Below are 25,025 nucleotides of genomic sequence, written 5' to 3'. Positions count from 1 at the left end.
CCTCGTCTGGGAACGCCCACGCAGGGCGCCTGCGACCCGCCGCATGGCCCCGGGAGCCGAGCCTTGTTGCAGCAGCTCGGGGTCACCCGTGCTCCGGCCTCGGCCTCTGCTCCTCTCCTGAGGCCAAAGTCACGGCCGTGGGGTCACTGAGCCTCTACGGCAGGGACTCAACATTCTCTCTCCCGCAGCCACAGCCCTGTCTCCCGCCCCTGCCTCAGGTCCTGCAGAGCCCACGGCAGGGAAAGCCGAGGGGAGGGGGGGTTGGGGGTGTCACAGATCTGCCCCCTGTCCCCTGCCCTGGCTTCTCCCCGGCCGGGCCCCAGCTGCCTGAGAAAAACACTTGAGCGCCGTTCACACTCCACACCCACGCACTTCAAATACCAGGCCCACAGGTCATGGGATGAGGGAATCCGGCGCACACACATGTGCTCCGGGCTACAGCCACCCGCTGTCTGCAGGTGCCGGCCCAGGCGGGCGGGTCGGCAGGGACAGCGGGCGGGGGCGGGGCGGGGCACGGGCCCTGGTCCGGGAGCCACGGCGTCCGTCGGTCAGCGCGCCCACAGCTGACGGTCCCGATGGTCCATTTGGGAAGAAGGCGAGGACGTGGGGGCAGGTCCCCGAAGTGGAACAGGGTCACCACACCTGGGACCCCGATGTTGCCAGCGGCACCTCCGTCTGGGAGGCCCAGGCAGGCGTCCCGGCCGAGCTGTCAGCAGGGGCCCCCGGGAGGGATGCCCGGGACAGCGCCCCCTCTCGGACCCTGTCCCAGGCCCAGGCGCCCCGCCCAGTCGCTTCTGCCGGACAGACGTTTCCTGTGACGGCACAGAGAACGCTGGGCATCAGTAATGGAGCTTAATGATGAGCAACGAGGTCACCAATGCCCGCGGCGGTTGAATTTCACGCGCCATGCAGTCGGCCAGGCTGTGGCTCACCGGAGGCGTCCCTGCGGCTCGGCAGCCAGGCGCCCCACTCTGGCTCGGGACGACGCTCTTTTGAACTGGAATCCAGGCCTGCGGTTCCTGTCGGGAGCCGTTGGGGTGCATCGGGGTTGCAGGGATATCCCCACTTTGGGGGCAGGGTGGAGTGGGGGACAGTGGCCCAGGTCCAGATCCCTGGTGCCGGTGCCTCTGAGTGTGCGGGTGGAGCGTTAGGGCCTTGTGGCAGTCACATGAAGGGCCGTGAGCATCGGCTGGGGGCGGGCTCTGCTGTGGATACAGCTGTGTGACCTGGGGCGAGTGACGTAACCTCTCTGAGCCTTGGACTTGGCTACCTATTCAGCGAGGACAACGCATTCTGTCTTGTTTTGTCGTGAGGACCAATGAACTCGCACGTGGGAAAGTGTGAAAAGTGTGTCCACGCAGACCCCACAGCGCCAATAGGATGAGACGATGATTCTCCAATGTCCTTTAGGACATGGAGAGCCGGGTGGCTACAAGCGAGGGCCGTCTCGGGGGTGAGGTGCCTGGAGAGCAGCTGTCCCCTGCAGTGCCAAGACCAGAACTCAGAACACTTGGGGTTTGTGCTGTTCCCTAAAAATGCACGTCCCCGGGACCTCCGAATGGGTCCCATTTACCCACGGATTTGCAGGTGCCATCAAGTGGAGGAGGGTCCTGCGGGTCTAGGGCGGCCCTGTGCCCAGCCACCACATCCTTCCAAGGAGGGAGGTTTGGAGAGAGAAGACACGGGAGGAGGCCACGGGGTGATGGAGGCAGAGGCTGGGCCCATGCTCTGGAGGCCAGGCCACGTCAGGGCTGCCAGCGGCCACCAGACGCCCGGCAAGGCCAGGCGGGCGCTTCCAGAGGCTCCCAGGAGGCCCGGCTCTGCCGGCGCCTGGTCCACGCCTGGCCTCAGACCGGAGCTGCATCCCAGGTGCCGGGAGCCGCTGGTTCGGGGCAGTTTGCGACAGCAGGCCTGGGAGACAGCGGCATCTTCACGGACTGCGGCGGCGGCGGGAGGCCTGGCGGCGAAGTGGCGGAGGAAGAAAGGCCCAGAGCAGAAACACCCGCTGTGGCTCTGAGAGGGGCTCGGAGGAGGGGTTCCGGCTGCGGGAGGGGGGGTGGTGAGAAGAGGGGGCTGTGGGGTCCCTCTGGCGGTGGTGGACGGAGGAGGGGCAGACGGGCCGAGATGCTCAGCGGGCACGTGGACAGGGCTGCGCCCGGGGCAGCAGCTGCCTTCGCTCCTCGGACCGGCTCTTCGAAAGCCACATCCCGAGCAGCGAGATGGCAGCCGCTCTGGGCGCACGCCTCCCCCGCGGGCGGTCCCCCTCGCTGGGCCGGGCCTGCGCCCTCCTGCCCGTCCCTCCACGGCGGCCCCGTGCGGGGAAGAAACCAATCCGGGTGCCACCTGGTGACGTCGGAAGGGCGTCCTGAGGACGGCAAGTGCCTGCAGCCCACAGGGTCTCCCCCGGGTCCCAGCAGGGGAGGCGGCGGGTGGGGAGGGAGCGCGGGTGCGGGGCCTCTGGGTGCCTCGGGGGCTCTGGCCCTCTGTGACCCCTCGGCCCGCCTGCCGGACAGGCCAGCCCTGACCTTGCTACCATCGGCTTTAAATAGACGGAGCACAGAGCCGTGGTTGGGTGGGGTTTTGCACGACCAGGCATCGCTGGTGGCTGTGGCCAACGACACGTTCACGGAGCGTCTTCTGGGCCTTTTCTATCCGGCGGGCAGCGCAGTGGGAATACTCTGCTCCTTCTAGCTTGGGAGGGAAGCCAGTCTGGTTTCGGAGGGTTTTGGGGAGCAGACGAGGGGATAGGGGGCGTGCTTCGTTTTCATTTCTTTTGGTTTCGTTTCATGCCACACGATTAAGGAGAAACTCTTACGTGGATGTTCCTAGGAGGTCTGAACGTCATGCTTAGTCAAACCTTAGGATCCTGGTGTGGGAAACAGAGAAAAAAGGCGTCATAACAGTGAGCGCAGCACACACGTGCACATACAGGTTGGATGGTTTTGCTGTAGTAACTGATTCACCCTCCCCCATTCCACCAGGTCCCTGTGCACCCATCTTCCAGGGAGGGCACCGAGGCCCCGGGTGTAAGTGAAGTGTCCGGAGGGACGTTTAAGGACACGGACGTGTTTTTGGAACCGACTGAGTCTCCGTCTGTGGCTGCGCTGCCTTCGGCCCGAGTGCTGACTATTCATTCTGCGTGGCCGATTCCCTGGGTGCCTCTAACAACATCTAGCATTTAAACATAATATTTAAAAACCAACCAGCATTTAGCATTTCTAAAATACGGAGAATCTTTTCATTTAGCATGTCCTCAGTCTTAGGGATGCGATCTCTCCGAACCCTAGAGGCACAGACAGCCCTAGAGTAGAAGACGGATTGGGGGTCTTTTCCACACGTTTGCCCCGAGTTTATAAAAAGGGGAGGCCGGGGTGGGGAAGGAGTGGGTAGCTGCCCGTCCCATCCCACATCCCCTGGGGTTTCCAGTGGAAGGAAAACAGGCCCGAATCTCTCTTGATCCCGCGTGGTTCACGGGTGAGGAAACGGAAGCGCCGTATCTGTGTGAAGTGTTACAGTGTTTGCGCTGTAACGGTGTGAAGTGTTACCTTGTTGCCACATGAAGTGTTACATTGTTACCACATGAAGTGTTACATTGTTGCCACATGAAGTGTTACATTGTTGCCACATGAAGTGTTACATTGTTGCCACCGGCGAGCGTCTCAGAACTTAAAGCCACGCTCAGGCGGAGGGAGAGCCCCACGGCGGTGCGGGGGCCGTGCCCCTCGGTTCGAGGGCGGGACGCGTGCAGCCGGCCGCCGCTCACTCTTCTCTTCTGTCCACAGGGAAGAGCTTCACGCTGACGATCACCGTCTTCACAAACCCGCCGCAGGTCGCCACGTACCACCGGGCCATCAAAATCACCGTGGACGGGCCCCGGGAGCCGCGAAGTAAGTGGGCCCCTCGGGGCTGGCACCAGGCTCAGGGTCCTAGAACCCTCGGCTTCCGCTGGCATCGCTCCAGCGTGGCTACCCCCTCTGCCCGCAGGGCTGTGGCCGGGCCGGCGGGAGGAGGGATTTTACTGGGACGCCGTCTCTCCCAAGGTGGCCTCCGCGTCCTTTCGGAAACCTCCTTGGAGGGCAGAGGAAGTGAGGCCGGCTCACGTGCGTGTCAGAGCCATGTCGGGCTGCGTGAGACCCAGCACGGGTCCCTCAAACACGTGGAGTCCCGCAGGATCAGAGACCAACAGTGAATGGACGTGGGCAGGCACAGGGGTGACGGAAAAAAGGCCCGAGGGTCAGAGTGGACCACAAGGGCCTGATGCCGTCCACGCTGGCCTTTTACGCGTGTGTGAAGGCTGGAGGTGGAAACTCTGAAAATGACGGTTTTGTTGGGGCGGCACAGATGGGAATCTTATTGCAGGATTGTTTAAAACAGGGAGCGGGAGGGTAGGAGGGTGCTTTGGGGTTGGTGGGGGGGCGGGGGGGGCCAGTAAATATAGAAAGATGGCTCCAAACAACGAGCTCCTCGGCGGGGGCGTCTGCAGAAGGAGAGGCTTGTTTAGTCTGCAGAGAGTGTCTTCCCGGTGACTTAATGACCGTGTTCGGGTAAACACTGGAGCCGCTCGCCCCAGCCGCACCCTCCCGGGCGGAGGCCGCTCCGGGGCCAGGTCTGCGGAGCTGCCCGGGCCCCGCCCAGCGTCCCTGTGCCTCCACAGTATCGGGGTCCCCGGCGGAAACGCATACTCTCTGCTCAGGGGGGACCTTCAACCCCAGGCCTTCCCGCTGGTCCTGGAGGCTGAGCTGCAGGGAGGCCGGGCTGGAAGGCGGGGGGACACGGAACCTGGGCTCGGGGGCGAACAGGCGGGGTCTGGTTCAGGTACGCCCGCCTCCAGCAGGTCACGGAGCCCCTCTGACCTCGGGTTCCTCCCTCGTCTGCGGAATAGGGGTTCTACTGAGCGCTTCTGGGTGAGAGTGAACGGGGTCGCGAGCGCCTGGCAGAGAAGGAACTGGGGCGTCAGGGGGCCCTGGAGAGCCCCCCACCCGCCTGCACCTCCCTGGCGTCGCTCCGGCCGGTCCCGCTGAGGACTCGCTCAGTGGAGCCTGTGGGCCCTGAGGTCGCCCTGGCGTGGCCCTCTGCGTGTCATCCTGTGCTCAGAGCATCCTGTCCCACGGTCCCGGCCACCGCTCGTGGCTGGCTGGTCCCCTGCCAGAACCATCCCAGGGCCTGCCTCAGCCTCCCCGACGCCCAGAGGCCCAGAGTGGGAAGAGCCCCTCAGAAAGCGCCCCACCAGGACGGCCCCCAGGACGTGGTGTTCCGTCCAGGGCCCCGCGGCCCCCCGGGCTCCCTCCCCATCCCCCCGGGCTCCCTCCCCATCCCCCCCAGCCCCCCCCCCCCGGCTCCCTCCCCACCGGAGCTGCTCTCCTGGCGGCTCTCTCTGGCCCCGCCCAGACCCAGGACACTCGGGGCTTGGTAACACCTATCCCAATTTCTGTGGAAAGCAGGGGCCACGAGCGACCGCCACACCCCGGGACCCTGGGAGCACGGAGGTTTCCCAATAGGAATGCGAACTGAGGACGAACAGCGACCTGCTTTACCCGGAGCGGGGCCTGGGCTCCCCAAGGGGCAGAGAGGAAGCCGCCGCCTGCTGTCGCCAAGGGCAGGGTGCCCCTCGCTAGTGCTCACTGTCGCAGGCCAGGCCCTGGCAGGTGGTTGGAGCTGACGGTCGGGCCGCTTCAGAGCAGCCGTGGGGGAGGGGGGGTGATGGGGGTCTGCCGTCCACCCCGCCTCCCCGGCCTCTCTCTCCAGAAAGCGGCCAGTGTCCCCGAGGGCGCGGGCTGACGGGGACCCGGTCCCGAGAGGCCCCGTGTGTGGAGTCGTTCCTGGAATTGACAGTTCAGTGGACCAGCGCGTGCATGACGTGCAGAGGGGTCCCCGGGGCAGGGACAGACCCCGGTCCCCAGGGGCTCCGGGAAAAGGCGGAGCCCAGCCCGGGGCGTGAGGCTCTTCCCCAGCCTGTGAGGCGGGGCGCGGCTCCGTGTCCGGCCGGTTCTTGCTGGTGTCTGCCTTGGCTCACGGTGGGAAACACTTCTTTTTAAAGAGAAAGGTAACACGTTTTCCAGCTTTATGGGGAGGTCACGGACATCGTGTGTAAGTTCAAAGTCTGCAGAAGGATTCGCTTAAACATTTATGTTGTGGAATGCTTGTCACAGTGAGGTCGGTTAGCACATCCATCGCCTCACAGCTGCAGTGAGTGTGTATGTGTGCATGTGCGTGTGTGTACATGTGTGCGTATGTGCATGTGTGCATGTGTGAATGTGTGCGCACGCGTATGTGTATGTGTGTGCATGTGTGAGTGTGTGTGCGCGCGTTATGTGTGTGAGTGTATGTGTGTGTGTGTGTGTGTGTGTGTGTGTGGTGAGAACTTCCAGAGCTCCTCTTTAGCAGCTGTCACATACACACTAAACATGCTGTTCACCAGCGTCACATCCGTACATCCCATCCCAGGGCTTAGTCCTCTTCCAACCAGAAGTGTGTGCCCTTTGGCCAATGTCACTCGTTTCCGCCCCCCCCACCCCACCCCCCGGGCAGCCACCGGTCTTCCCTGTGGGTCTTCCCTGTGCCAGTGAGTTCCGTTCTTGAGGCTCCGCAGCGAGGTCATACAGCGCTTCTCTTCCGGTCTGACTCATCTCACTCAGCATAATGCCCTCGGGGTCCATCATGTCCTGGCAAATAGCAGGATTTCCTTCTTTCTCGTGGCTGAGTAATACTCCACTGTGTGCGATACACACTCACACTCACACTCACTCACACACATACACTCACAGACTCATACACACACACACACACTCACTCATACACACTCACATACACTCACTTATACTCACTCACATACTCATACACTCACGCTCACACACATACACTCACAGACTCATACACACATACACTCACACTCATACTCACATACACTCATACTCACATACTTACACTCACACACATACACTCACTCATACACACTCACATACACTCACACTTATACCCACTCACATACTCATACACTCACATGCTCACACACATACACTCACAGACTCATACACACACACACACACACACTCACTCATACACACTCACATACACTCACACTTATACCCACTCACATACTCATACACTCACATGCTCACACACATACACTCACAGACTCATACACACATACTCACACATACACTCACACAATCACACACATACACTCACACACTCACTCACACACATACACACATACACATTCACACACACTCATACACACACACACACATATACTCACACACACTAACACACACACACACACTGTCACACACTCATACACTCACACGCACGCACACTCATACACACACACACTCACTCTCATGCACTGCCTTTTCTCCATCCATCCATCCATCCATCCATCAATAGGCACGTAGGTTGCTCTGTGTCTGGGACATAGTGGCTGATTCACAGTCACCTCGGATGTGGTGCTGAGAGGTCCCTGCATGCAGATCAGGAGGCCCAGACAATGTCACATCTATGATGAGCAAGACCCCCGATGTCCCTTCATCATTATGGTGCTGGGGATTCTGGGTAATTCTTGCAGAATGGCCTGGCATGGCCAAGACAAATAGTTTTTTGGTGTTATTTTTTTTTAGTATATATATATTTTTTATTGATTTCAGAGAGGAAGGTAGAGGGAGAGAGAGAAATATCAATGGTGAGAGAGAATCATTGGTCGGCTACTTCCTGCACATCCCCCACTGGGGATGGAGCCTGCAACCTGGGCATGTGCCCTGACTGGGAATCGAACTATGACCTCCTGGTTCATAGGTCAACGCTCAACCACTGAGCCACGTCAGCCGGGCTTATCCTATCTAATAATAGACAAATATGCAAATTGACCATACCTCCGACACACCCACAAGCCACGCCCACCATCCAATCAGAGCGAGTATGCAAATTAACCCAAACCAAGATGGCTACAGCCACAGAGAGCAAGGTTTCCTAGGTAACAGAGGAAGCCAAGCTTTCCGCCTGCCCTTGCCAGGCCTAAGCCTCCACTCAAGCTACAAAGTTTCAATTATAGAAGGTAAACAAATTCAAACAAATGGTGGCAGAATGGAGCTTGAGAGAGCAGGCCAGGGTTGCCGCTGGCAACAGGGGAAGCAAAACTTTCCGCACACCCTGGCAGGGCCCACCCGCTTAAGGCAACAAAGTTTCATTTATAACCCCAACACAAATGGCTGCCGGCTGGCCTCGGAGGGAGCCCCAGGCTTGGCTCCGCTCCAGGCTACAAAGTTTCAATTGTAGAAGGAAAATAAATTCCAGATACCAGGGCCTCCGCTTGGGTTGCCAGGGGGCGTGGCTGGCCTGCAAACCACCACAGGCCCCTCGCTCAAGCTGCCCCACGCCCCAAGGGTACCCCACCCTGATCAGGGACAGCCCTTCAGGGCAAACCAGCTGGCCCCCACCCCTGTACCAGGCCTCTATCCTATCTAATAAAAGAGTAATGTGCAGATTGATCATCACTGCAACACACAATATAGCTGCCCCCATGTGGTCAAAGATCCTGCCCCCATGTGGACACAAGATGGCCACCACAAGATGGCCAGCAGGAGAGGGCAGTTGGGAGGCACCCGGCCTGCAAGGGAGGGCAGTTGAGAGGGACCAGGCCTGCAAGGGAGGGCAGTTGGAGGTGATCAACCCTGCAGGAGAGGGCAGTTAGGGGTGACCAGGCCAGCAGAGAAGGGAAGTTGGAGGCAAACAGGCTGGCAGCAGAGTGGTTAGGGGGTGATCAGGCTGGCAGGCAGAAGCGGTTAGGGGCAATCAGGAAGGCAGGCAGGCAAGCAGTTGGGAGCCAGCAGTCCTGGATTGTGAGAGGGATGTCCGACTGCCCGTTTAGGGATCTGACTGCCCACCGGGATCAGGCCTAAACGGGCAGTCGGACATCTCTCGAGGGGTCCCAGATTGGAGAGGGTACAGGCTGGGCTGAGGGACAACCCCCCTCCGTGCACAAATTTTGTGCACCGGGCCTCTAGTTTCTTATATTTGTAGGACCTAATTAAAACCTCTGGCTTGGTCCACGCGTCTGTCATTTAGTCTGTGTGTCTGTAATGCCGTCATGTTGACGGGCGGTGCTCCGTGAGCGGACTGGGATGTGTGCCTCAGCTCGGTGCCGGGCGGGAGGATGTTTTGCTCAGCAGAGGGTGAGGAGAGCGAGCCGTTGGCGCCTCACCGACCCCGTGGCGGGGGGTGGGGGTGTCCCGTGCTGTGGGGTTTAGACAGTCATACTGATGTCATGAGCCGTCACCTGTCTAGCCAGGAGTCTGTTACATCTGGAACACGGAGTGACCCAATTAAAAACGGAAAAGGTTAATAAAACAAACACTGGCCATTTCTGGGCTGACGTCTGCCCTGGAGTGGAAGGAGCCGGTCACAGTCACGGCGCTGGGCCCCAGCTCCTGAGAGTCACAGGCGGGTCGCGGGCTGGGGGGCCCCGGAATATGCCGTTTCCTGCGGCGCTCGTTTTTAGGCCAACCAACTTCTTCTTAAATAGGGAACTACAGCTCACATCCTCCGATGGCGGGGCCCGATGCCCGTCACCCACTTGCTTTGTTAAGGGCCGTGTTGAGATTCATCAGCAACGGAGGCCATTCTCTTCTATGCTTCTGAGTGCAAATGGCAAGCCCATCGTACATGCCCGGGGGGACACGGGACCTTTATAAGGCAGGTGGCACGTTTGCTTCAGGTGCAAAGAGGACTGTGTGAGGGTCCCTGTAGCTCGGGTGTAACGCACCTGAAATACCCCAAAGCAGGCCGGCCCAGGGACATGCGGGGAGACGCCTTCACAGGCTGATCCTGTGGTCGTCCGATAGTTACTTCCACCAAGTTACCTTCTCTTAACCACGAAAACTCCTAGCAATGGTGACAGCCACCGTGCTCTCTGTGCCCAGCACCGCTCTGAGCGCGGGCACACGTGCGCTGGGGCAGTCTTCGCCGGAGCCGGTGGGGGAGGCCGAGGCAGGGCGCGATGGAGGCCCTCGCCAAGGCCCGGGGTCAGGCGGCGGCACTGACGCAGCGGCCAGAGGCCGGCCCCGCAGGCGCCGTCTGCCTTGACAGCCGCGCTGGATTGAAATTGGTTTCGGAAACGCCTTATTCGGAGCGTTCATCAGTGCGGTTCTGCTCCGAGTGCCGTGCCCTTGGAGGGAGCAGCGCCTCGCGGCCCGGGCGGCGGCCGCATTCGTGCTGACGGGAAGGGATCGCGTGGTCCCTGGGGCGGGAGGCGGCCGTGCTGTTGCACGTCCGATGCCGGTTCCGTGTCTGTCTCTGCGGGGTCCATTGGGGGGCTGGGCATCCGTGGGGACGTGAGGGGCGTGGTGCATGGCACGCACCCCCTCACCCCCTCCTCCAGTGCCGGCTGCAGGAGTCATGCGACAGGTGGCCGCCAGGTGAGCAGTCCAGTCCCCTTTGGCGAGTCTCCATGGAGGCCGTGCGAGGGGTGTTTGTGTCACGCGTGTTCCTGAACGGTCAGTGGAATGCCAGGCAGCATCATAGATCAGTAACCTCGGATTGTAGCGATCGGCCATTGTCACTTTGCTTGAAGTGTATCTTTTTTTAAAAAGCATATTTTTATGGATTTCAGAGAGAAAGGGAGAGGAAAGAGAGAGAGAAACATCAGTGATGAGAGACTCATTGATCGGCTGCCTCCTGCACGCCCCACACTGGGGATCGAGCCCGCAACTCAGGCATGTGCCCTGACTGGGAATCAAACCATGACCTCCTGGTTCATGGATCGACACTCAACCACCCAGTGCCACCCCACTGAGAGCCACCCCACTGAGTGCCACCCCACTGAGAGCCACACCGCCCAGTGCCACCCCACTGAGAGCCACACCGCCCAGTGCCACCCCACTGAGAGCCACCCCACTGAGAGCCACACCGCCCAGTGCCACACCGCCCAGTGCCACCCCACTGAGAGCCACCCCACTGAGAGCCACACCGCCCAGTGCCACCCCACTGAGAGCCACTCCACTGAGCCACACCGCCCAGTGCCACCCCACTGAGAGCCACCCCACTGAGTGCCACCCCACTGAGAGCCACCCCACTGAGAGCCACCCCACTGAGAGCCACCCCGCCCAGTGCCACCCCACTGAGAGCCACCCCACTGAGAGCCACCCCACTGAGAGCCACACCGCCCAGTGCCACCCCACTGAGAGCCACCCCGCCCAGAGCCACCCCACTGAGAGCCACACCGCCCAGTGCCACCCCACTGAGAGCCACACCGCCCAGTGCCACCCCACTGAGAGCCACCCCACTGAGAGCCACCCCACTGAGAGCCACCCCACTGAGGCCGAGAACTAAGCTGCTCTCTCACCGTCCTCGCTGCAGCTTCCTGTGTGAGGGGCTAAAAGGAAATGCCTGTCTGCATTTAGGCTTTCGTTTCTCAATTTTGAAACTTGTTCAAAGGCCTCTGGGTCCTGAACGGGGGCGGGGGGTTCACGCGGGCACGTCCAGGCCAGTGGGTGTGCACACGGCAGTTCAGTGCTGTCATCCCACTGTCCTCGGAGGTCAAACCAGGCCATGGAGCGAGGTCGCCCCTAGACAAGTTCCCACTCGACGGGTAACAAGAAAACGTCAGAAAACCCTCGGATCCCCACCACAGGGCCCTGGGAGCCCGAGCTCCTGGCCTCGCCGACCTAGCGCCTTAGCCTGTCCCCGCGCCCCCCGGCCGGGCTGTCGGCGTCACTTTCTTTGCCGCCAGCTCTTAGGAGGGCTTGTCGTTTGCTTTTTAAATTGCCTGGCTACGCGTAACACACTCAGTTTACGGCGGCCCTGGTTCCTAGCCACCCACTTGTGATCACGGGGGTGGGGTCCCCATGGGGGCACCTGCTAACCGCGTGGGCGACCCACCTCGGGGTGCGGGCCTGGCTGTGCCTCCACAGGACGGTGGCTGTCGGGGGGCGGGGGGGGGCTGAGTGCGGCCGCCCCGTGGGTGGTGGGAACCACGCCTGGGACCCAGGAGCCTCGGGGAGACGGGCAGAGGCCTGAAGCCCGTGGCCGTGAGGCAGCTCTAAGGAAAAAAGGTTCGAGAATCCGAAGTTTAAAAATTCATGAAGCTGTGTAGCGTCCTCTTTTAGCTGTTTGTTTAAACATTTATGTATTTTGATTTTTTCCGTTTTCCTTTTGGGTTGAGGCCCAGCACATAGTACAGTCTCTTTTCCGGAAGTCCCTTGTGCGTCCGTGGCCTTGCCTCCCGACGTTGAAGGTGGAACGGGGGTGCGGGCCGGGGGAGGGGGTTCTGTGTGAGCCACATTGGATGCCGGCGGCACTTGCCATCCACCAAGCAGGTCTTTTCCAAAACATGCGTGTGGCTGTGGGTGAGGCGCTGCCACACTGTTCTAGAAAACAGACACAAAGCGTGCCCGTCTCTTGGGGCTCAGACGAGTGCAGCTCACCGGTGGGGGGCAGGGGGCGCCCAGACCCGCCAGCCGCCGCCCAGCTGTGCAGCACGGGAAAGGCGCGCGGCCGCCCTGGGGTCCTGCAGCCGCTCAGGGTGGGTTTCAGCTTGGCCGGTGGGGGGTTTGCACGCGTGGGGGGGTGTCCGTTGGGGAGGCCCTTCGTCCTTTCCCCTCACAGACCCTCGGGGGCCCGGGGATCTCCGCACAGCGTTGGGGATCCTTCGGCGCCGGCACTGCCCCCGTGGCCTGCTGCCCCCGACCTGTGGCCTGAGGAGCACCCCCCTCCCCACCTCGTGCGTGGGGAGCGGCTAAGGGAGGCCCACGCTGCCATCTGGTTGCATTGGGGAGCAGCTAAGCCGCGGCCTTGGGGGCCTGGCGGCTGCAGGAGCGGGGGGCCGCGTTCCACGCGCAGCTCCACGCGTGTGGGCGGCCCACGGCTGGGGCGGATGGCGGGGGGATGGCTGGCGGCACCTGGCAGCCCTGGCGCCGCACAGCGCGTCCGCCTCAGGCGTGGGGTGCGCTGGGAACGTTTCCCACGTGAGCACTTACACCCTCACTTTGAACAAACAACCACCAACTTCCTTAGCTGCTGCCCGCGGCTTGGGTCTTCCCCGTGGAGTGGAGCCGCTGAGAGAGCGGGGCCAGGGCGGGCTCCTAAGCGCCACGGCCGCCCCCTCGCGGGACACGGCGTCCGGAGGCCCCTAAATCCTTACGTGCCGGCGCCGCTCGGGCCGCTGCGCTCGTGGGTGCGGGCTGCACACGCGTGTTCCCGCGCTCCCCGTGTCTCCTGCTGCGCCAACAGTCCGCTCCCCAGGTTGGCTTTCTGCCCCGAGCAGTGGGCCGTGAGGAGGGTGATTAGGCGGAGCCGGCGGCTGGGCCTCACCGCGGAGCCGCCCGCAGGAGACGCGCGTGGCCGGTGTGAAGTGGCTTTCACAGCGCAGCTGAGCCTGGTTCTCTGTCTGTCCGTCCCATGTCCACCGGAGCCTGCAGTGCTCCTAGCAAAGCCCACTCTCGCCTGGCCGGTGCTCTGCGGTTAGAGAACGGCCTTCGGACAGGAGAGTCGTGGGTCCGATTCCCAGGCAAGGGCACATACCTTAGCTGTAGGCTCCCCAGCCCCAGTGGGGACGAGTGTGGGAGGCAACCGACGCGTCTCTCTCCCACATCGATGTCTCTCTCTCCCCGCTTCTCCCTTCTTCTCACTCTGTCTAGAAATCTATGGAAAAGCGTACCCTGGGGTGAGGATTAAAAAGAAATTCACTCCAGCCAGTAGCTGCACGTTCTGGAGGTACATTTATAAGTGAGAGACAAGAAAAAGGAATTAAGTACCGAAAGCAAAGTGTCTTTCTATCTGCCCTTTCCTTTTTTCTTTTTTTTTTAAATATATTTTTATCGATTTCAGAGAGGAAGGGAGAGGGAGAGAGATAGAAACATCAATGAGAGAGAATCATCAATCCGCTGCCTCCTGCACGCCCCCCACTGGGGAACGAGCCCGCAACCCGAGCATGTGCCCTGACCGGAAATCGAACCCTGACCTCCTGGTTCACAGGTGATGCTCAACCCCTGAGCCACGCCGCCGGGCTGCCCTTTTCTTTTGGAAGGAGTGCAATCAGAGGCACCCGCCAGCTCCCTGGGCCCCGTTAGCAGGGGAACGGCCAGGCCTGCGTTCGTCCTCCCGTGACTCCCACACTAGTGGGCGCGGGGCCCCTGGAAGCCGGTATCGGCCTAAACGGAGGCTGCCCTGGGGGCTTCCTGTTTCTGGACCAAATGCCGAGGACGGGAGACGATGCCTGTTGGCCTGGCCCGGCCTGGCTCGCCGTGGCGGGGGGGGGGGGGGGGGGGGGGGGGGGGGGGGCTCTGTCCTCGGGCTGTGGGTAGACAGTGACTCTGAAATGAGTCAGTTCCTCGGTGCTGGGTACAGCGATGGTCCGTTTGGATTTGCCCCTGACGTCACCTTGTTTTTGTGTGACTTTACGGCGGTTTGATGCTCTTTCCAATCCACCCGTTTTAAAGAGCTGAGGAGAAACAAGCATAGTGACATCGGGGAGGTCACTTCCGATACGGCTAGCAGGGCAGAGCCCCGGTTCCAGACGCGAGGCGAGGCGGCGAGGCCGGCGTTTGGAGCTGGGCCAGCCAGCCCCTGCTTCTCCCTCCCTGCCGGTCCGTTTCCCCATCTGCAGTGTGGGCGTGGGGATGCCCCCTCACTGGGCGTGTGAGGATCGAATGAGACAGCCTGAGAGGCAACCTGTGGCGGGGAGGGGGGGGCACCCCAGGTAGGAAGCTGGCTGCCGGATACAGCCTTGCCTTTCTTCCGAGACCAGAGCAGCCTCCCCCAGCTCAGCGTCCTCAGGGAAAACCAGGAAGATGGCATCTTACTGGGGAGCGGCTGGTGCAGACGGCACGCAGGGCCCCTTACACACCAGCTGCTGTGAAAGCACATGCCCTGGACCAGGCCAGCCCCCCTCCAGGCCCCCGCAGGCCGAGCCCTTCCCCGGGAAACTCCTGGGACTCTGCCCAGGTGGGGGCCACAGAGCTGCCGGTGCCAACTTCAAACCCCCCTGGGCTCCGAATACAGTACAATAAGGGCGCTCTCCCTCTCCCCTCCCACCCGCCCGGTTCTCAACCCCAAACACTGAAGCTCGGAGCCGACAGCCACGCATTTCTCCCTGGGGCCCTGCTTCCTTGCAGAAAGGTGTTCTTTCAAACAAAGGTTTCTGTCTAAACGTAGTTGTTTCTCAGCCGAGCGTTCGCACTCTGGCTGCTGTGGGACCTGGCAAGACTCGGCATCTAGAAGCTTCCACCGTGCTGTCTGCGAGGGCGGGATGGTGATCCGAGCTGTGTCTGTGCAGAGGGTTGTTTTGGAGGAGCTGAGGTCATCTACGGGGCGGGGGGAAGGGGGGCAATAGTCAGCTCTGGTTGTATCACAATAACATAATAATCAATAAATAACAATAGAGAAATAAACGATGTTCCCATGTTCACAACAGTAGACCTACTTTGCCACCCAGTAGACAGTCTACCCGTGAGATGACAGCTGTGTGATCAGATGATAGGAAAATAATGGAATCATTTACTGTTTGTGTTCTATGAAAACCTGAGGCTCGTATATAAAATGTTACTGGTTTCTTGGGGGTAGATTTCATCTTGTTGTGGCTGTTGGGATTGATGAGAAGAAAATGGTAGAAAAAGAAATAAAGGCGCCAGGTCAGCCCCCAGCAGGGCCCGAGCTTTTGGGGTCTCCCTTTGCCTCGGGACAGCGGCCGCCAGCGGGTGGTCCCACCGTGGCCCCTGGGGACCCGTGAGGTGCGAGAGGTTGGGCGGCTGCCTTGGGACATGGTGGCGGGTTCCCTCCTGCCGCGCCCTCTCAGGGAAGGAGGGAGCAGCGTGGACGGTGGGGAGAGCTGCGTCCCCTTGTCACACGATTTCTTTTCCAAAACCGAACGCCGTCTCGTCTGCGTGACTCTGATCCGTGTCTTTCCGTGAGAGGCTGCGCAGCATGGAACGTCTCAGTGCCGCCTCTCGGTCCTGCCTCGCTCTTTCTGTCTGCCTGTGGCTTGTTCTATGTGCTGCTGGCCTGCGATTGCTGGGTTAGATTTCAGGGGTGAAATGTGACACCCCTGGGCCTCGGTGCCAGGTTCCCAGGGCGGCCAGGGCAGCTGCTGGGGGTGACAGTCCCGAGGCCCCGAGGCAGCGCCGGGCGGACGAGGACGCCGGGAGCAGGGCTGAGAAACCCTGCCATGTCCTGGGTGATTCAGCGTCTGAAAATAAACAGGAGCCGAGGGCGGGGAGGAGGAACTGGAAAAGGCTGAAATTTGAGTCTCGGGGGGCTGGGCTCCTCGCAGGCCTCTGTGAGCTGGAAAGAATCCTGAGCCCTGGGCTAGGGTGTGGCCGCCGGGGGAGGGCCCCCCGGCCTGGGAACCGGCCTCTGGCCCAGGCTGCCTCTCCCAGGCCCAGTGGCCCTCGGCCTTCTCAGAACCTGTTTCCCCATCTGCAGAATGAGAGAGAGGGTGGGGGGGAGGGGGGTTTGATGATTTCACGCTCCTTTTCAGCTTCTGAAAGTAGGACTTGATGTCTATGGGAGTGATTGCCGTGTTCCCACAGCATCTGCTCACCTGGCGAAGGAGGAGCGAGAGCCCAGGGCCCTGAACCGCAGCCAACCTGGGGAGACAGAGATCCAGGACTGGGGGGGGGGGGCAGACAGAGGAAGAGGTACGCAGGGGGTGCATCCGCTCGCTCCCCAAGCCGGCAAGAGAGAGAAAGGAAGGTCCCCCCCAGAGTGCCACGCCGTAAGTGGGGGATCCCCTCACGAGGCTTCCCTTGGCGTTGTCACCCTTTTAGAAAGAAGGACATCCTTCGAGCCACAGAGTGCTCGACTGTGCAGGCCAGAGGCCCGGCGGGCTCCCCAGCCAGCGGCGGAGACGGCGGAGGCCTGCGCTGGCCGAGGCGCCCCTCCTGGGCCTCCTGGGCCTCCGGGGTTCGGCTGCCCGCGGTACCTGCCCGCTATCTCCCCATCTCGCCGCAAGCAGCCCTGGTTGACCGCACCACTTCCCGCTGAAAGGCAACACCGCTTGACTCACTGGCTCGGCCGCGCCAAGGCAAACACGGGAGAATAACCGGCTTGTGCGGCCTCGGGAGGCTCCGGGCCGCTGGCACGGCCGGCACAGTAGCCTCACTATGTCTCGCGGCTGCAGCTGCAGAGAAAAGGGAGGAAGCAGAAGTGGTTAAAAGGGGGGGGGGCGGGGGGAGGCAGAGCCGGGCAGGGCAGGGGGGGCCCTTGGGCCTGGCAGAGGCTCCGTCATCTTCAAGCCGCGATGAGGGCGCTCGGAGCTGAGACACGGCTTTTCCACACCAGGGCGGCCGCACAGAGGAGCCCTGTTCACCGAGCTCAAAGGAGAGAGAGTTCAAGTGCAAGGCGTCCGTTGAAAAGGCGGGTCCTGGGCTTCCCTGGTGGAGAGGAGCGGGGTGCGGGGCCCAGGCAGGGTCCATGGCGAGGGGCGAGGGCGGGCTGTCCCTTACCCACGTGGAGAGGTGTGGGCAGGACAGTGGCCGGGGTGGCCAGGGAAGTGTGGGCAGCCTCCTCGTCCTCTGCCCTCGCTGGCTCAGGGGGTCACCAGGGTGAGCGGGCGCTTGTGTCTTAGGCTAATAGCACGTCCCCCACTAGCCCCCCCACAACCCAGCAGGCGGTGGCACCCATGTTTTCATCACCCGCTGTGGCCCTTCAGGAGTCCCGAGCAGATAGCCACTCGCCAAGCGCAGGGACCTGGGGGCAAGGCTCCCCGCGCCCCCCCCCCCCACAGAGGCCCCTCAGAGGCGGGTGCTGACCACAGGGGACAAGAGTCAGCCTGGACAGGGGGGGAGGGACAGGGGGGCGCGGCGTGCGGGGGGGGGCGTACACGGGGGGGCAGGGGGGAGGGACGTGCGGTGGGGCCACAGCCTGTTAGAAACAACCCCGGCTGCCGTTGGCTTCCTGACACGTCGGTGCTCAGGGCAGAGTGCTCGGGCGCCCGGTCCCTTCGCACCGGAGGCCGGCTCAGCCGGCTCCCAGGCCTGGGCTGCCCTGGCTCTCTGCTCCCACGGGCCGGCCCAGCACCCAGCTGGCATGTGTGACACCAGAGAGGTGTGGGAATCAGAGGCCCCGGCCCTGCTGCCGGGCGGGCACTGGGCAGGGCTCCTAGGGATGGGCGGGGCTTTTCTGACCTCTGTCAGCAGGGGGTAGAGGTCATTCAGGTCATCCGAGGTCATCCGAGGCGCTCAAGGATGAGACACGCCCAGGAAAGGGACTCATTCACTCGCTCATTCCCTCTTGCGCTCAACCGCGCACCCGCTCATCCGCTGCACCGCCACCAGCCTGGAAGGGAGTCCCAGGTTCCCCGGCCTGTCTGAGCACGCCCCGCGCCTCGGCCAGGAATGCATGGCATGTGCCCTGCGTGGGCGGGAGGGCGAGGGGAGACCCGCAGGGGTCGGGCCTGTGCGGGCAGCAGGAGGCCGGGTGCAGCCTGGGGGCCTCGGGGCCATTCTCTCCTTTTCCTCAGCCCTTGCCCTGGGGCTGGACCGGAGCTGACCTGGCCATTCAACCAGCAGCGGAGTGGCGGCTGCCGGGGGAGGGGCGGCTGCCGGGGCCGGGGTGGGGGGGAAGGGGTCCTGCTGTGAGGGCGCAGGAGAAGCTCTGACTCTGGGCGGCGGGCACACGGTGCCAGATGCAGATCTTGTAACATAGAAACCCACACGTGAAACCTACATGAACATGCTGAGCAATGTCACCCCATCAATTTTATAAATAATTTTTAGAAAAATAAGTAAGTAAATAAATAAATAAAAGCAGGTCGGAGGCCACAGGCAGCATCCCCAGGCCACACTCTCCACCTCCTCCAAAACCCACCCTCGGAAGTCGCCCTCCATCAACCCCTCCTGCTGTCCGCCCCGCTGTCCGTCCCTCCGTGGGGACAGGAGGTGCCGGCCGCCACCGCTCTCGGTTACTCTTTAATGTACTCTCCCCGGGGATCGCCCCGCGGTCCCTGCTGAGGGCGGTGACAGCAGCGGGAACTGGAGGCCGGGAGAGGAGAAAGAGCCTTGAACGTGGGCGCCGTCTGCACCCTGGTCTGTGGAGGCTGCCCCCGCGTCCCCAGGCGGCTCTCGCCCTCAGCTCACTTACCTGCTTGGTCAGGGCACCGACGGGAGGGCACCGGGGCGACACCAGTCCCTCTCTGGCTTCAGGGAGGCCTCGGCTCAGGCAGCTCGCGTGCGTGAGTGGAGGCTCGCTGTCCGTGACGGCGGCGCGAGCTGCCCGAGCTCAGATTTGCTTGTTTTTGTCCCTGAGTTTTGGGGACGTGGTTCAGGGAGGGCAGGGCCTGGGGCAGCCCTGTGTGGCCTCCGCCTGCCGGCCGTGTGAGGGGGGGCTGGCCCTGGCCCAGTGGCTTTCCCTCGCGACGTGGCTGTGGCCTCCGCCACCTCCCTTCCTGCGTGTCCAGCAGTGGCCTTCGCCCGTGCCCGAGGACACCCTGGTCGCTGCCTGTGTGTTTGGCAGACTCCGGACAACGCAGGAAACTCCGTGCGTTTGGTCACCGGTTCTGTTTTTCCCTCTGCAGGTGGCTTTTCTGAATCTTGCACAGTTTCGTTTTAGCCGAAACCTTTCCCTCACACTTCCTTTGCCCTGAACGAGGTCTCCGTTCCTGCGGTCTGATGACGACCGGTGGGTGGCACCGGTCACGGAGGACCTGAACCTCCCCGGCGTCACCGCTGAGTGAGCCTGCTGGGTGGCAGGTGCTCTTACAGGTGCGAGGGACCCAGCTGTGAACAAGGAGACAGAAGCCCACCCTCCCGGGGCTTACAGTCCACGGGGCACAGACAGACCAGGAGTAACATGAATTAGTGCCACGCGGGAAACGGAAGCAAAGGCGGTTGGGCGGCTTGGGGACAGGGTGCCACTTGAAAGAGGAGTCAAGTCTCATCAGGGACGAGATGAAATGTAGGCAAAGGCGTGAAGGGCAGGAAGGACCCGGTCTCTGGGGAAAGATTGTTCTGGGCAAACAGCACGTGCAAAGGGCCTGCGGCAGGCGTGCAGCAGCCGCAGCAGCAGCCAGTGGCAGGAGCAGCGTGGGGAACGCAAACCATCTGCCTTCTAGTTTCAAGGAGGGGACCCCCCTTAGGAACAGGCTCAGCAGAACGCCAGCCTGACCTCTGAACGTGCCCCTCGGCCTCGTGAGGGGCCACCGCTGCACCGGGGTTTGGGGAGACTCGGGATAGGGGAGCCCCAGGTACGGGCAGACTTGGCGGTCACCCAGGGGCCTGTCGCCACCTGCCGGGGAGCCAAAGCTCGCCCCCGCCCCTCCCCTGGTGTCCCGGTCCTCGGGGTGAAGCTCCGTGTCTCTGGGATCCCCAAGTAGAAGCACGCTGCCGAGGAGGAGCGCGTCCCAGTGGCTCGCCCCACCCGCTCGCGGTGACTCACCTGCCCGTGGGAGGCGGGAAGGCTTGAGCCAGGGGACAGGGCCCTGCACCGGCGCGTGGGTGGGCTGAGGTCTGCAGGTGGGTGATGGGGACCTCATGCTGGCAGTCCTCTAGCCACGGATGGGGGAGGGGGGTTAGGGGGACCGAAAGTACCATTATTTTCTAACCAATAAGAGGAGCAGGGAAATGAGCCCCGGATTCGGTTCGGCGGCGTGGCTTTCTCTCCGGCTGCTGCCCGGACAGCTGCCCGGCAGGTGAGCGCGGGCCGCTCGGCCCGATGCCGCCGCTGGGAGGTGGCGGGCAGGGCTGTCCCAGCCGCTCGGGTGGCAGGTCCGCTCAGCGCAGGCTTGAGGGGAGGGAGGAGCGGCGCCGTGATCCCCGGGTCCAAGGTCACGAGTGACTGTCTGAAGGAAGGAGCAGCAGGCAGGGAGGGGGTGCTCTCAGGATGCACAGGAGGGAGTCCCGACCCACAGCAGGTGGCCACCGGCGGGGAGGCAGGTGCGTGGATCCCGGAGCTGAAGACCTGGTGGGATCAGGCCGATGGGGCGTCTACCTGAAAAAAATAAGGAAAAACAGAGAGAGAGGAAGAGAGGAAGAGAGGAGAGAGAGAGAGAGAGAGAGAGAGAGAGAGAGGAAGCCTTGAGAGCCCGAATGCCATCCGACGCCATCCTGTGCGAGCAGCCTGTGCTGAGAGCCGCCCCGGAGAGCCGGCGGAGTGGCTGGTCTGCAGGCGCAGTTGTGCGATGCTCGTAGGGTGACCGCCGTGGCCCCGGACCCCAGGCTGTGGATAAGGAGGCTGCGGATGGGGAGGCTTCGGATGGGGAGGCTGCAGATGGGGAGGCTGCGGATGGAGAGGCTGCGGATAAGGAGGCTGCGGATGGGGAGGCTGCGGATGGAGAGGCTGCGGATGGAGAGGCTGCGGATGGGGAGGCTGCGGATGGGGAGGCTTCGGATGGGGAGGCTGCAGATGGGGAGGCTGCGGATGGGGAGGCTGCGGATGGGGAGGCTGCGGATGGGGAGGCTCGCTCCGTCCACAGGAGACGCGGCGGGAAAGCAGGTTTAGAAACGGAGAGGTAACCCCAGGAGGCAGCCCCGCTCCCCGGGGCCTCCGCGTGCACCCGTCCTGGCGGGCTCAGGCCTCCCCTGCCTCTCCCGCTGTCCCCAGAGTCCTTCCTCGGGTGGCAGGGCGGAGGGGAACCTGAGAATTCCGGGTTCACCTGAGACTCAGCCTGAGCACCCTGACTGCGACTCCCGGGCCCTCGCGGTGCGGGTGGAGCGACAGTCCCCCCGTCGGCCTGCGGGGGGCCCTTGGCATCTCAGGGCTCCGCCCCGAAGGGCTAGGGAGTTAGGAGACAGACGGGGTTCTCACCACGCGCTCGGCCCGCGGTGCCATGGCCGGGCCTGGGCACAGGGCGGGGGACCTGGTGCTTTCGTTTCCATCCCAGAGCAAATCGCAAGCACGCTGACGGCCACGCGCCAGGGGAGGAGGCCCCTCACCCCAGGCTCCCAGGGTGCCCCGGGGCCAGCGCAGCCCTGCCCCTGAGCAGGACCCACACTCAGCCCCGCCCCGCACCTGCCACTCAGGAGCGGGGGGCACAGCTCGCTGCCCACGCAGTGGGCTCCGGCTCCTCTCCTCTGAGCACTCGGGGTTCGCAGAATTTGGGGTTCCTGCGGCGCTGAGCATGCGGTGGGGAGGGGGCGAGGGAGAGGGTGTGTTTTCAGACCTGCCCTCTTTCTCGGTGGCTGGGTGTCAGCGGGTAAATGACATAACTTATCGGCACTTCGCCTGCCACACGTGCGTTCAAACAGAGGGCTGACTTCCTGGCCCACCCCCGCCCCCACCCACCCCCGCCCCATCCTGAAGTACCCCAACCTAGCGCTGCGCTCTTGGCTTAAAGATATGGGAAGAGACTGGGAGGGAAGCTACTTATGTTTACAGAACATTGGATGACATGTAAGCATGCATGTATCATGTGTGTTCTACTACAGTGTATACTGGCATCCTTGCTGTATCTCTCACATTGCATTAACTAGTATATCGTGTGTATGGCACGCCCACCGTACATCATATGGGACAGGAGTGCCCGCTGTGCCCGCCAAGGCGACGTAGCTGAGATGGCGTGTTTGTGTTTGGTTTCTTGGTGGCACCTGGTCCCCAGGCGTGGTGGCTGCGGCAGGCACGACGCATGGCCTTTCTTCAAAGCGCCGAGGGCCATGTACTCAGCATGGTCTCGCTCACACATGCCCCTGGGCCACCCACGGACCCCGACACGGGTTCTTCAACACTCCTGGGTGCCCGAGGACTGGGCGATGGGAACCGGCACCAAGACTGCTGGAAAGTTCTGTGCCTTCACTGCCAGCTGGCGCTCTTCTGAAGCAGAATCCTCCCCGATCCTGGTGCCGGCCCTCTGCCCCCTGATCCCCAGGCTCTCTGCCCCCTGACCCCCAGGCTCTCTGCCCCCTGACTCCCAGGCCCTCTGCCCGCCTGACCCCCAGGCCCTCTGCCTTCTGACCTCTCCTCTGCCCCCTGACCCCCAAGCTCTCTGCCCCCTGACCCCTCCTCTGCCCCCCCCTACCCCAGGTTCTCTGCCCCCTGACCCCCAGGCTCTCTGCCCCCTGACTCCTCCTCTGCCCCCCCGACCCCCAGGCTCTCTGCCCCCTGACCCCTAGGCCCTCTGCCCCCTAACCCCTTCTCTGTCCCCCCTGACCCCAGGCCCTCTGCCTCCTGACCCCAAGGCTCTCTGCCCCCTGACCCCCCTCTGCCCCCGACCCCTCCTCTGCCCCCCCCACCCCAGGCTCTCTACCCCCTGACCCCCTCTCTACCCCCCCGACCCCCCGGCCCTCTGCCCCCCCCCCCCCAGGCAGCCCTCTGCCCTCCCTGACCCCCAGGCATCAGGTCCTGCTTGGGGTTTAAAGGGCCAGACTGTGATGCTCTGAGTGGCCTTGGAGCTGGAACTGTTGGTATTTCTGCAGGAAAACTTTAGATTCTCCAGTGTGACATCAGGGAGCCAAGAATGTGTCGCCAAGATAAGGGGAGGGAGGAGTCAAGGAACTCCGGAGATGCTGAATGACTCCATCCGTGATTGACTGAAATAGAACGTTCTAGAAAAAGATATTTCTGTGCTTCGGAGGGGATGACGGGTTGTTCCGGGACCGGCCCCACAGCTTTCGCCCGCAAGGCCAGGGCCTAAAATACCCGCTGGTCGGAGGCCTCGCCCACGTGGGCCGGCAGGGCGGCGTGACTCGGTGTTTGTGTTGGGCGGGCGCTGTGGCTGCGGGCTGAATCAGCGTCCAGATTTGCCCGGTGACACATGAGGAGGGCGCGTTCGCTGGAGCCGCACAAACATCGTGCGGAGTGTTTTTCCTCCGGAGCCAGGCGGCCCGGCGCTCCATAAGTCACCGCATAGAGTGGGGCCGTTCTCTGCTCTGCAGTCGGAGCCGCGGCAGCTGTGCCAGGGCGGGCGGCGGGCGGCGGGCGGAGGCCAGGCCACGGCACTCGGGACCATTACACGGGCCGTGAAATGTTTTCTTACATGGATTTCAGAGAGGCAGGGAGAGGGAGAGCGAGCGGGGAACATCCATGATGAGAGAATCAGGGATCGGCTGCCTCCTGCACACCCCCCACTGGGGACTGAGCCCACAACCTGGCATGTGCTTTTGACCGGAGTGGAACCCGGGACCCTTCCGTCCACCGCAGGCCGATGCTCTAGCCACTGAGCCACACCAGCCAGGGCCCCATGAAAGTTAACGTGGTAATTGTAGCATCGTCTGCCTCCCGGCCTGAGTCTCCGCTTGAGCGCGTTTGGAGGGGCCTCTGGGGGAACAGGAGGCCCCGCCCTCCTGGCCTGGCCTGCGTGAGTGGCCTCTGCTCCCTGCGTCCTGGGGGCAGTGACTTCGACAAGGGGCCAGGCCAGGACACGTACTGGCCATACGGACACGGAGGGCCACCTCCCCCTTGGGTTCCTGGGTCCCCTGGGAAGCTGGTCCAGGCTGCCGGTGGCACCTCTGGGCTCCAGGGCCTGGGCTGCGGGGAGTGCTGGGCCGGCGCAGGCCCCAGCCGCACCTTCCGGTAGCTTCCCTCTGGGAGCCGCACCTTCCGGAAGGTTCCCTCTGGGAGCCGCACCTTCCGGAAGGTTCCCTCTGGGAGCCGCACCTGGGCAGCGGCTTCGGGGAAGGAGAGGTTCCCAGGAGGCTGGCGGGAGGGAGAGCCGGGGGGCCGCGGGCTGTGCACTTCCCAGGAAGCCGGGCCGCCCGGGCTGTGGGTTCGCAGCCACACCCCGCTTCCTGGGGGAAGGGGCGTGCCCGTGCTCCAGGGCGCCCGTTGCTCTGAAAAGCGGTGGTTGGTGTGCCGTGAGGAGCTGCTGCGCTCACGCGCCGGGAGGCACCGCCCCGCCACCATCGCCGAGCCCGGCGCGTGGTCCAGAGCCATCGATCACTGTGCCTCCCTCCGGCCCTCACCTCCGCCTCCTGCCCTGAGGCCCCTGCCCTGCCCTGCGGAGACGGGGGTCCAGGCCGTGGAGCCCAGGCCAGGCCGGGGGAGCGCCTAGTGGCCCCGTGACAGAGGGGGCCCCAGTCTGCTGTGGGGACAACGTCCCCGAATTGCCTGGGGAGCCAGCCCCACGGGGGGGAGGGGAGGGGGGGGAAGGACAAGAAAACCCCCGTTGT

The 25,025-nt window shown here is 62.9% G+C and overlaps 1 protein-coding gene across 2 annotated transcripts in view; it reads left to right on the top strand.

Annotated features, from left to right (window-relative positions):
• Positions 1 to 25,025, top strand: part of RUNX1 (RUNX family transcription factor 1) — a 188,925-nt gene that overhangs the window by 124,564 nt on the left and 39,336 nt on the right. For both annotated transcript variants that reach the window (XM_054713517.1, XM_054713516.1), the window contains one exon: positions 3,783 to 3,887. In XM_054713517.1, the coding sequence (XP_054569492.1) occupies positions 3,783 to 3,887 (105 nt within the window). The remainder of the gene's footprint in view (positions 1 to 3,782; positions 3,888 to 25,025) is intronic.

Source organism: Eptesicus fuscus, chromosome 3 (genome assembly GCF_027574615.1).
Source record: "Eptesicus fuscus isolate TK198812 chromosome 3, DD_ASM_mEF_20220401, whole genome shotgun sequence".
NCBI classification, from domain to species: Eukaryota; Metazoa; Chordata; class Mammalia; order Chiroptera; family Vespertilionidae; genus Eptesicus; species Eptesicus fuscus.
This window is presented reverse-complemented; position numbering and strand designations above follow the sequence as displayed.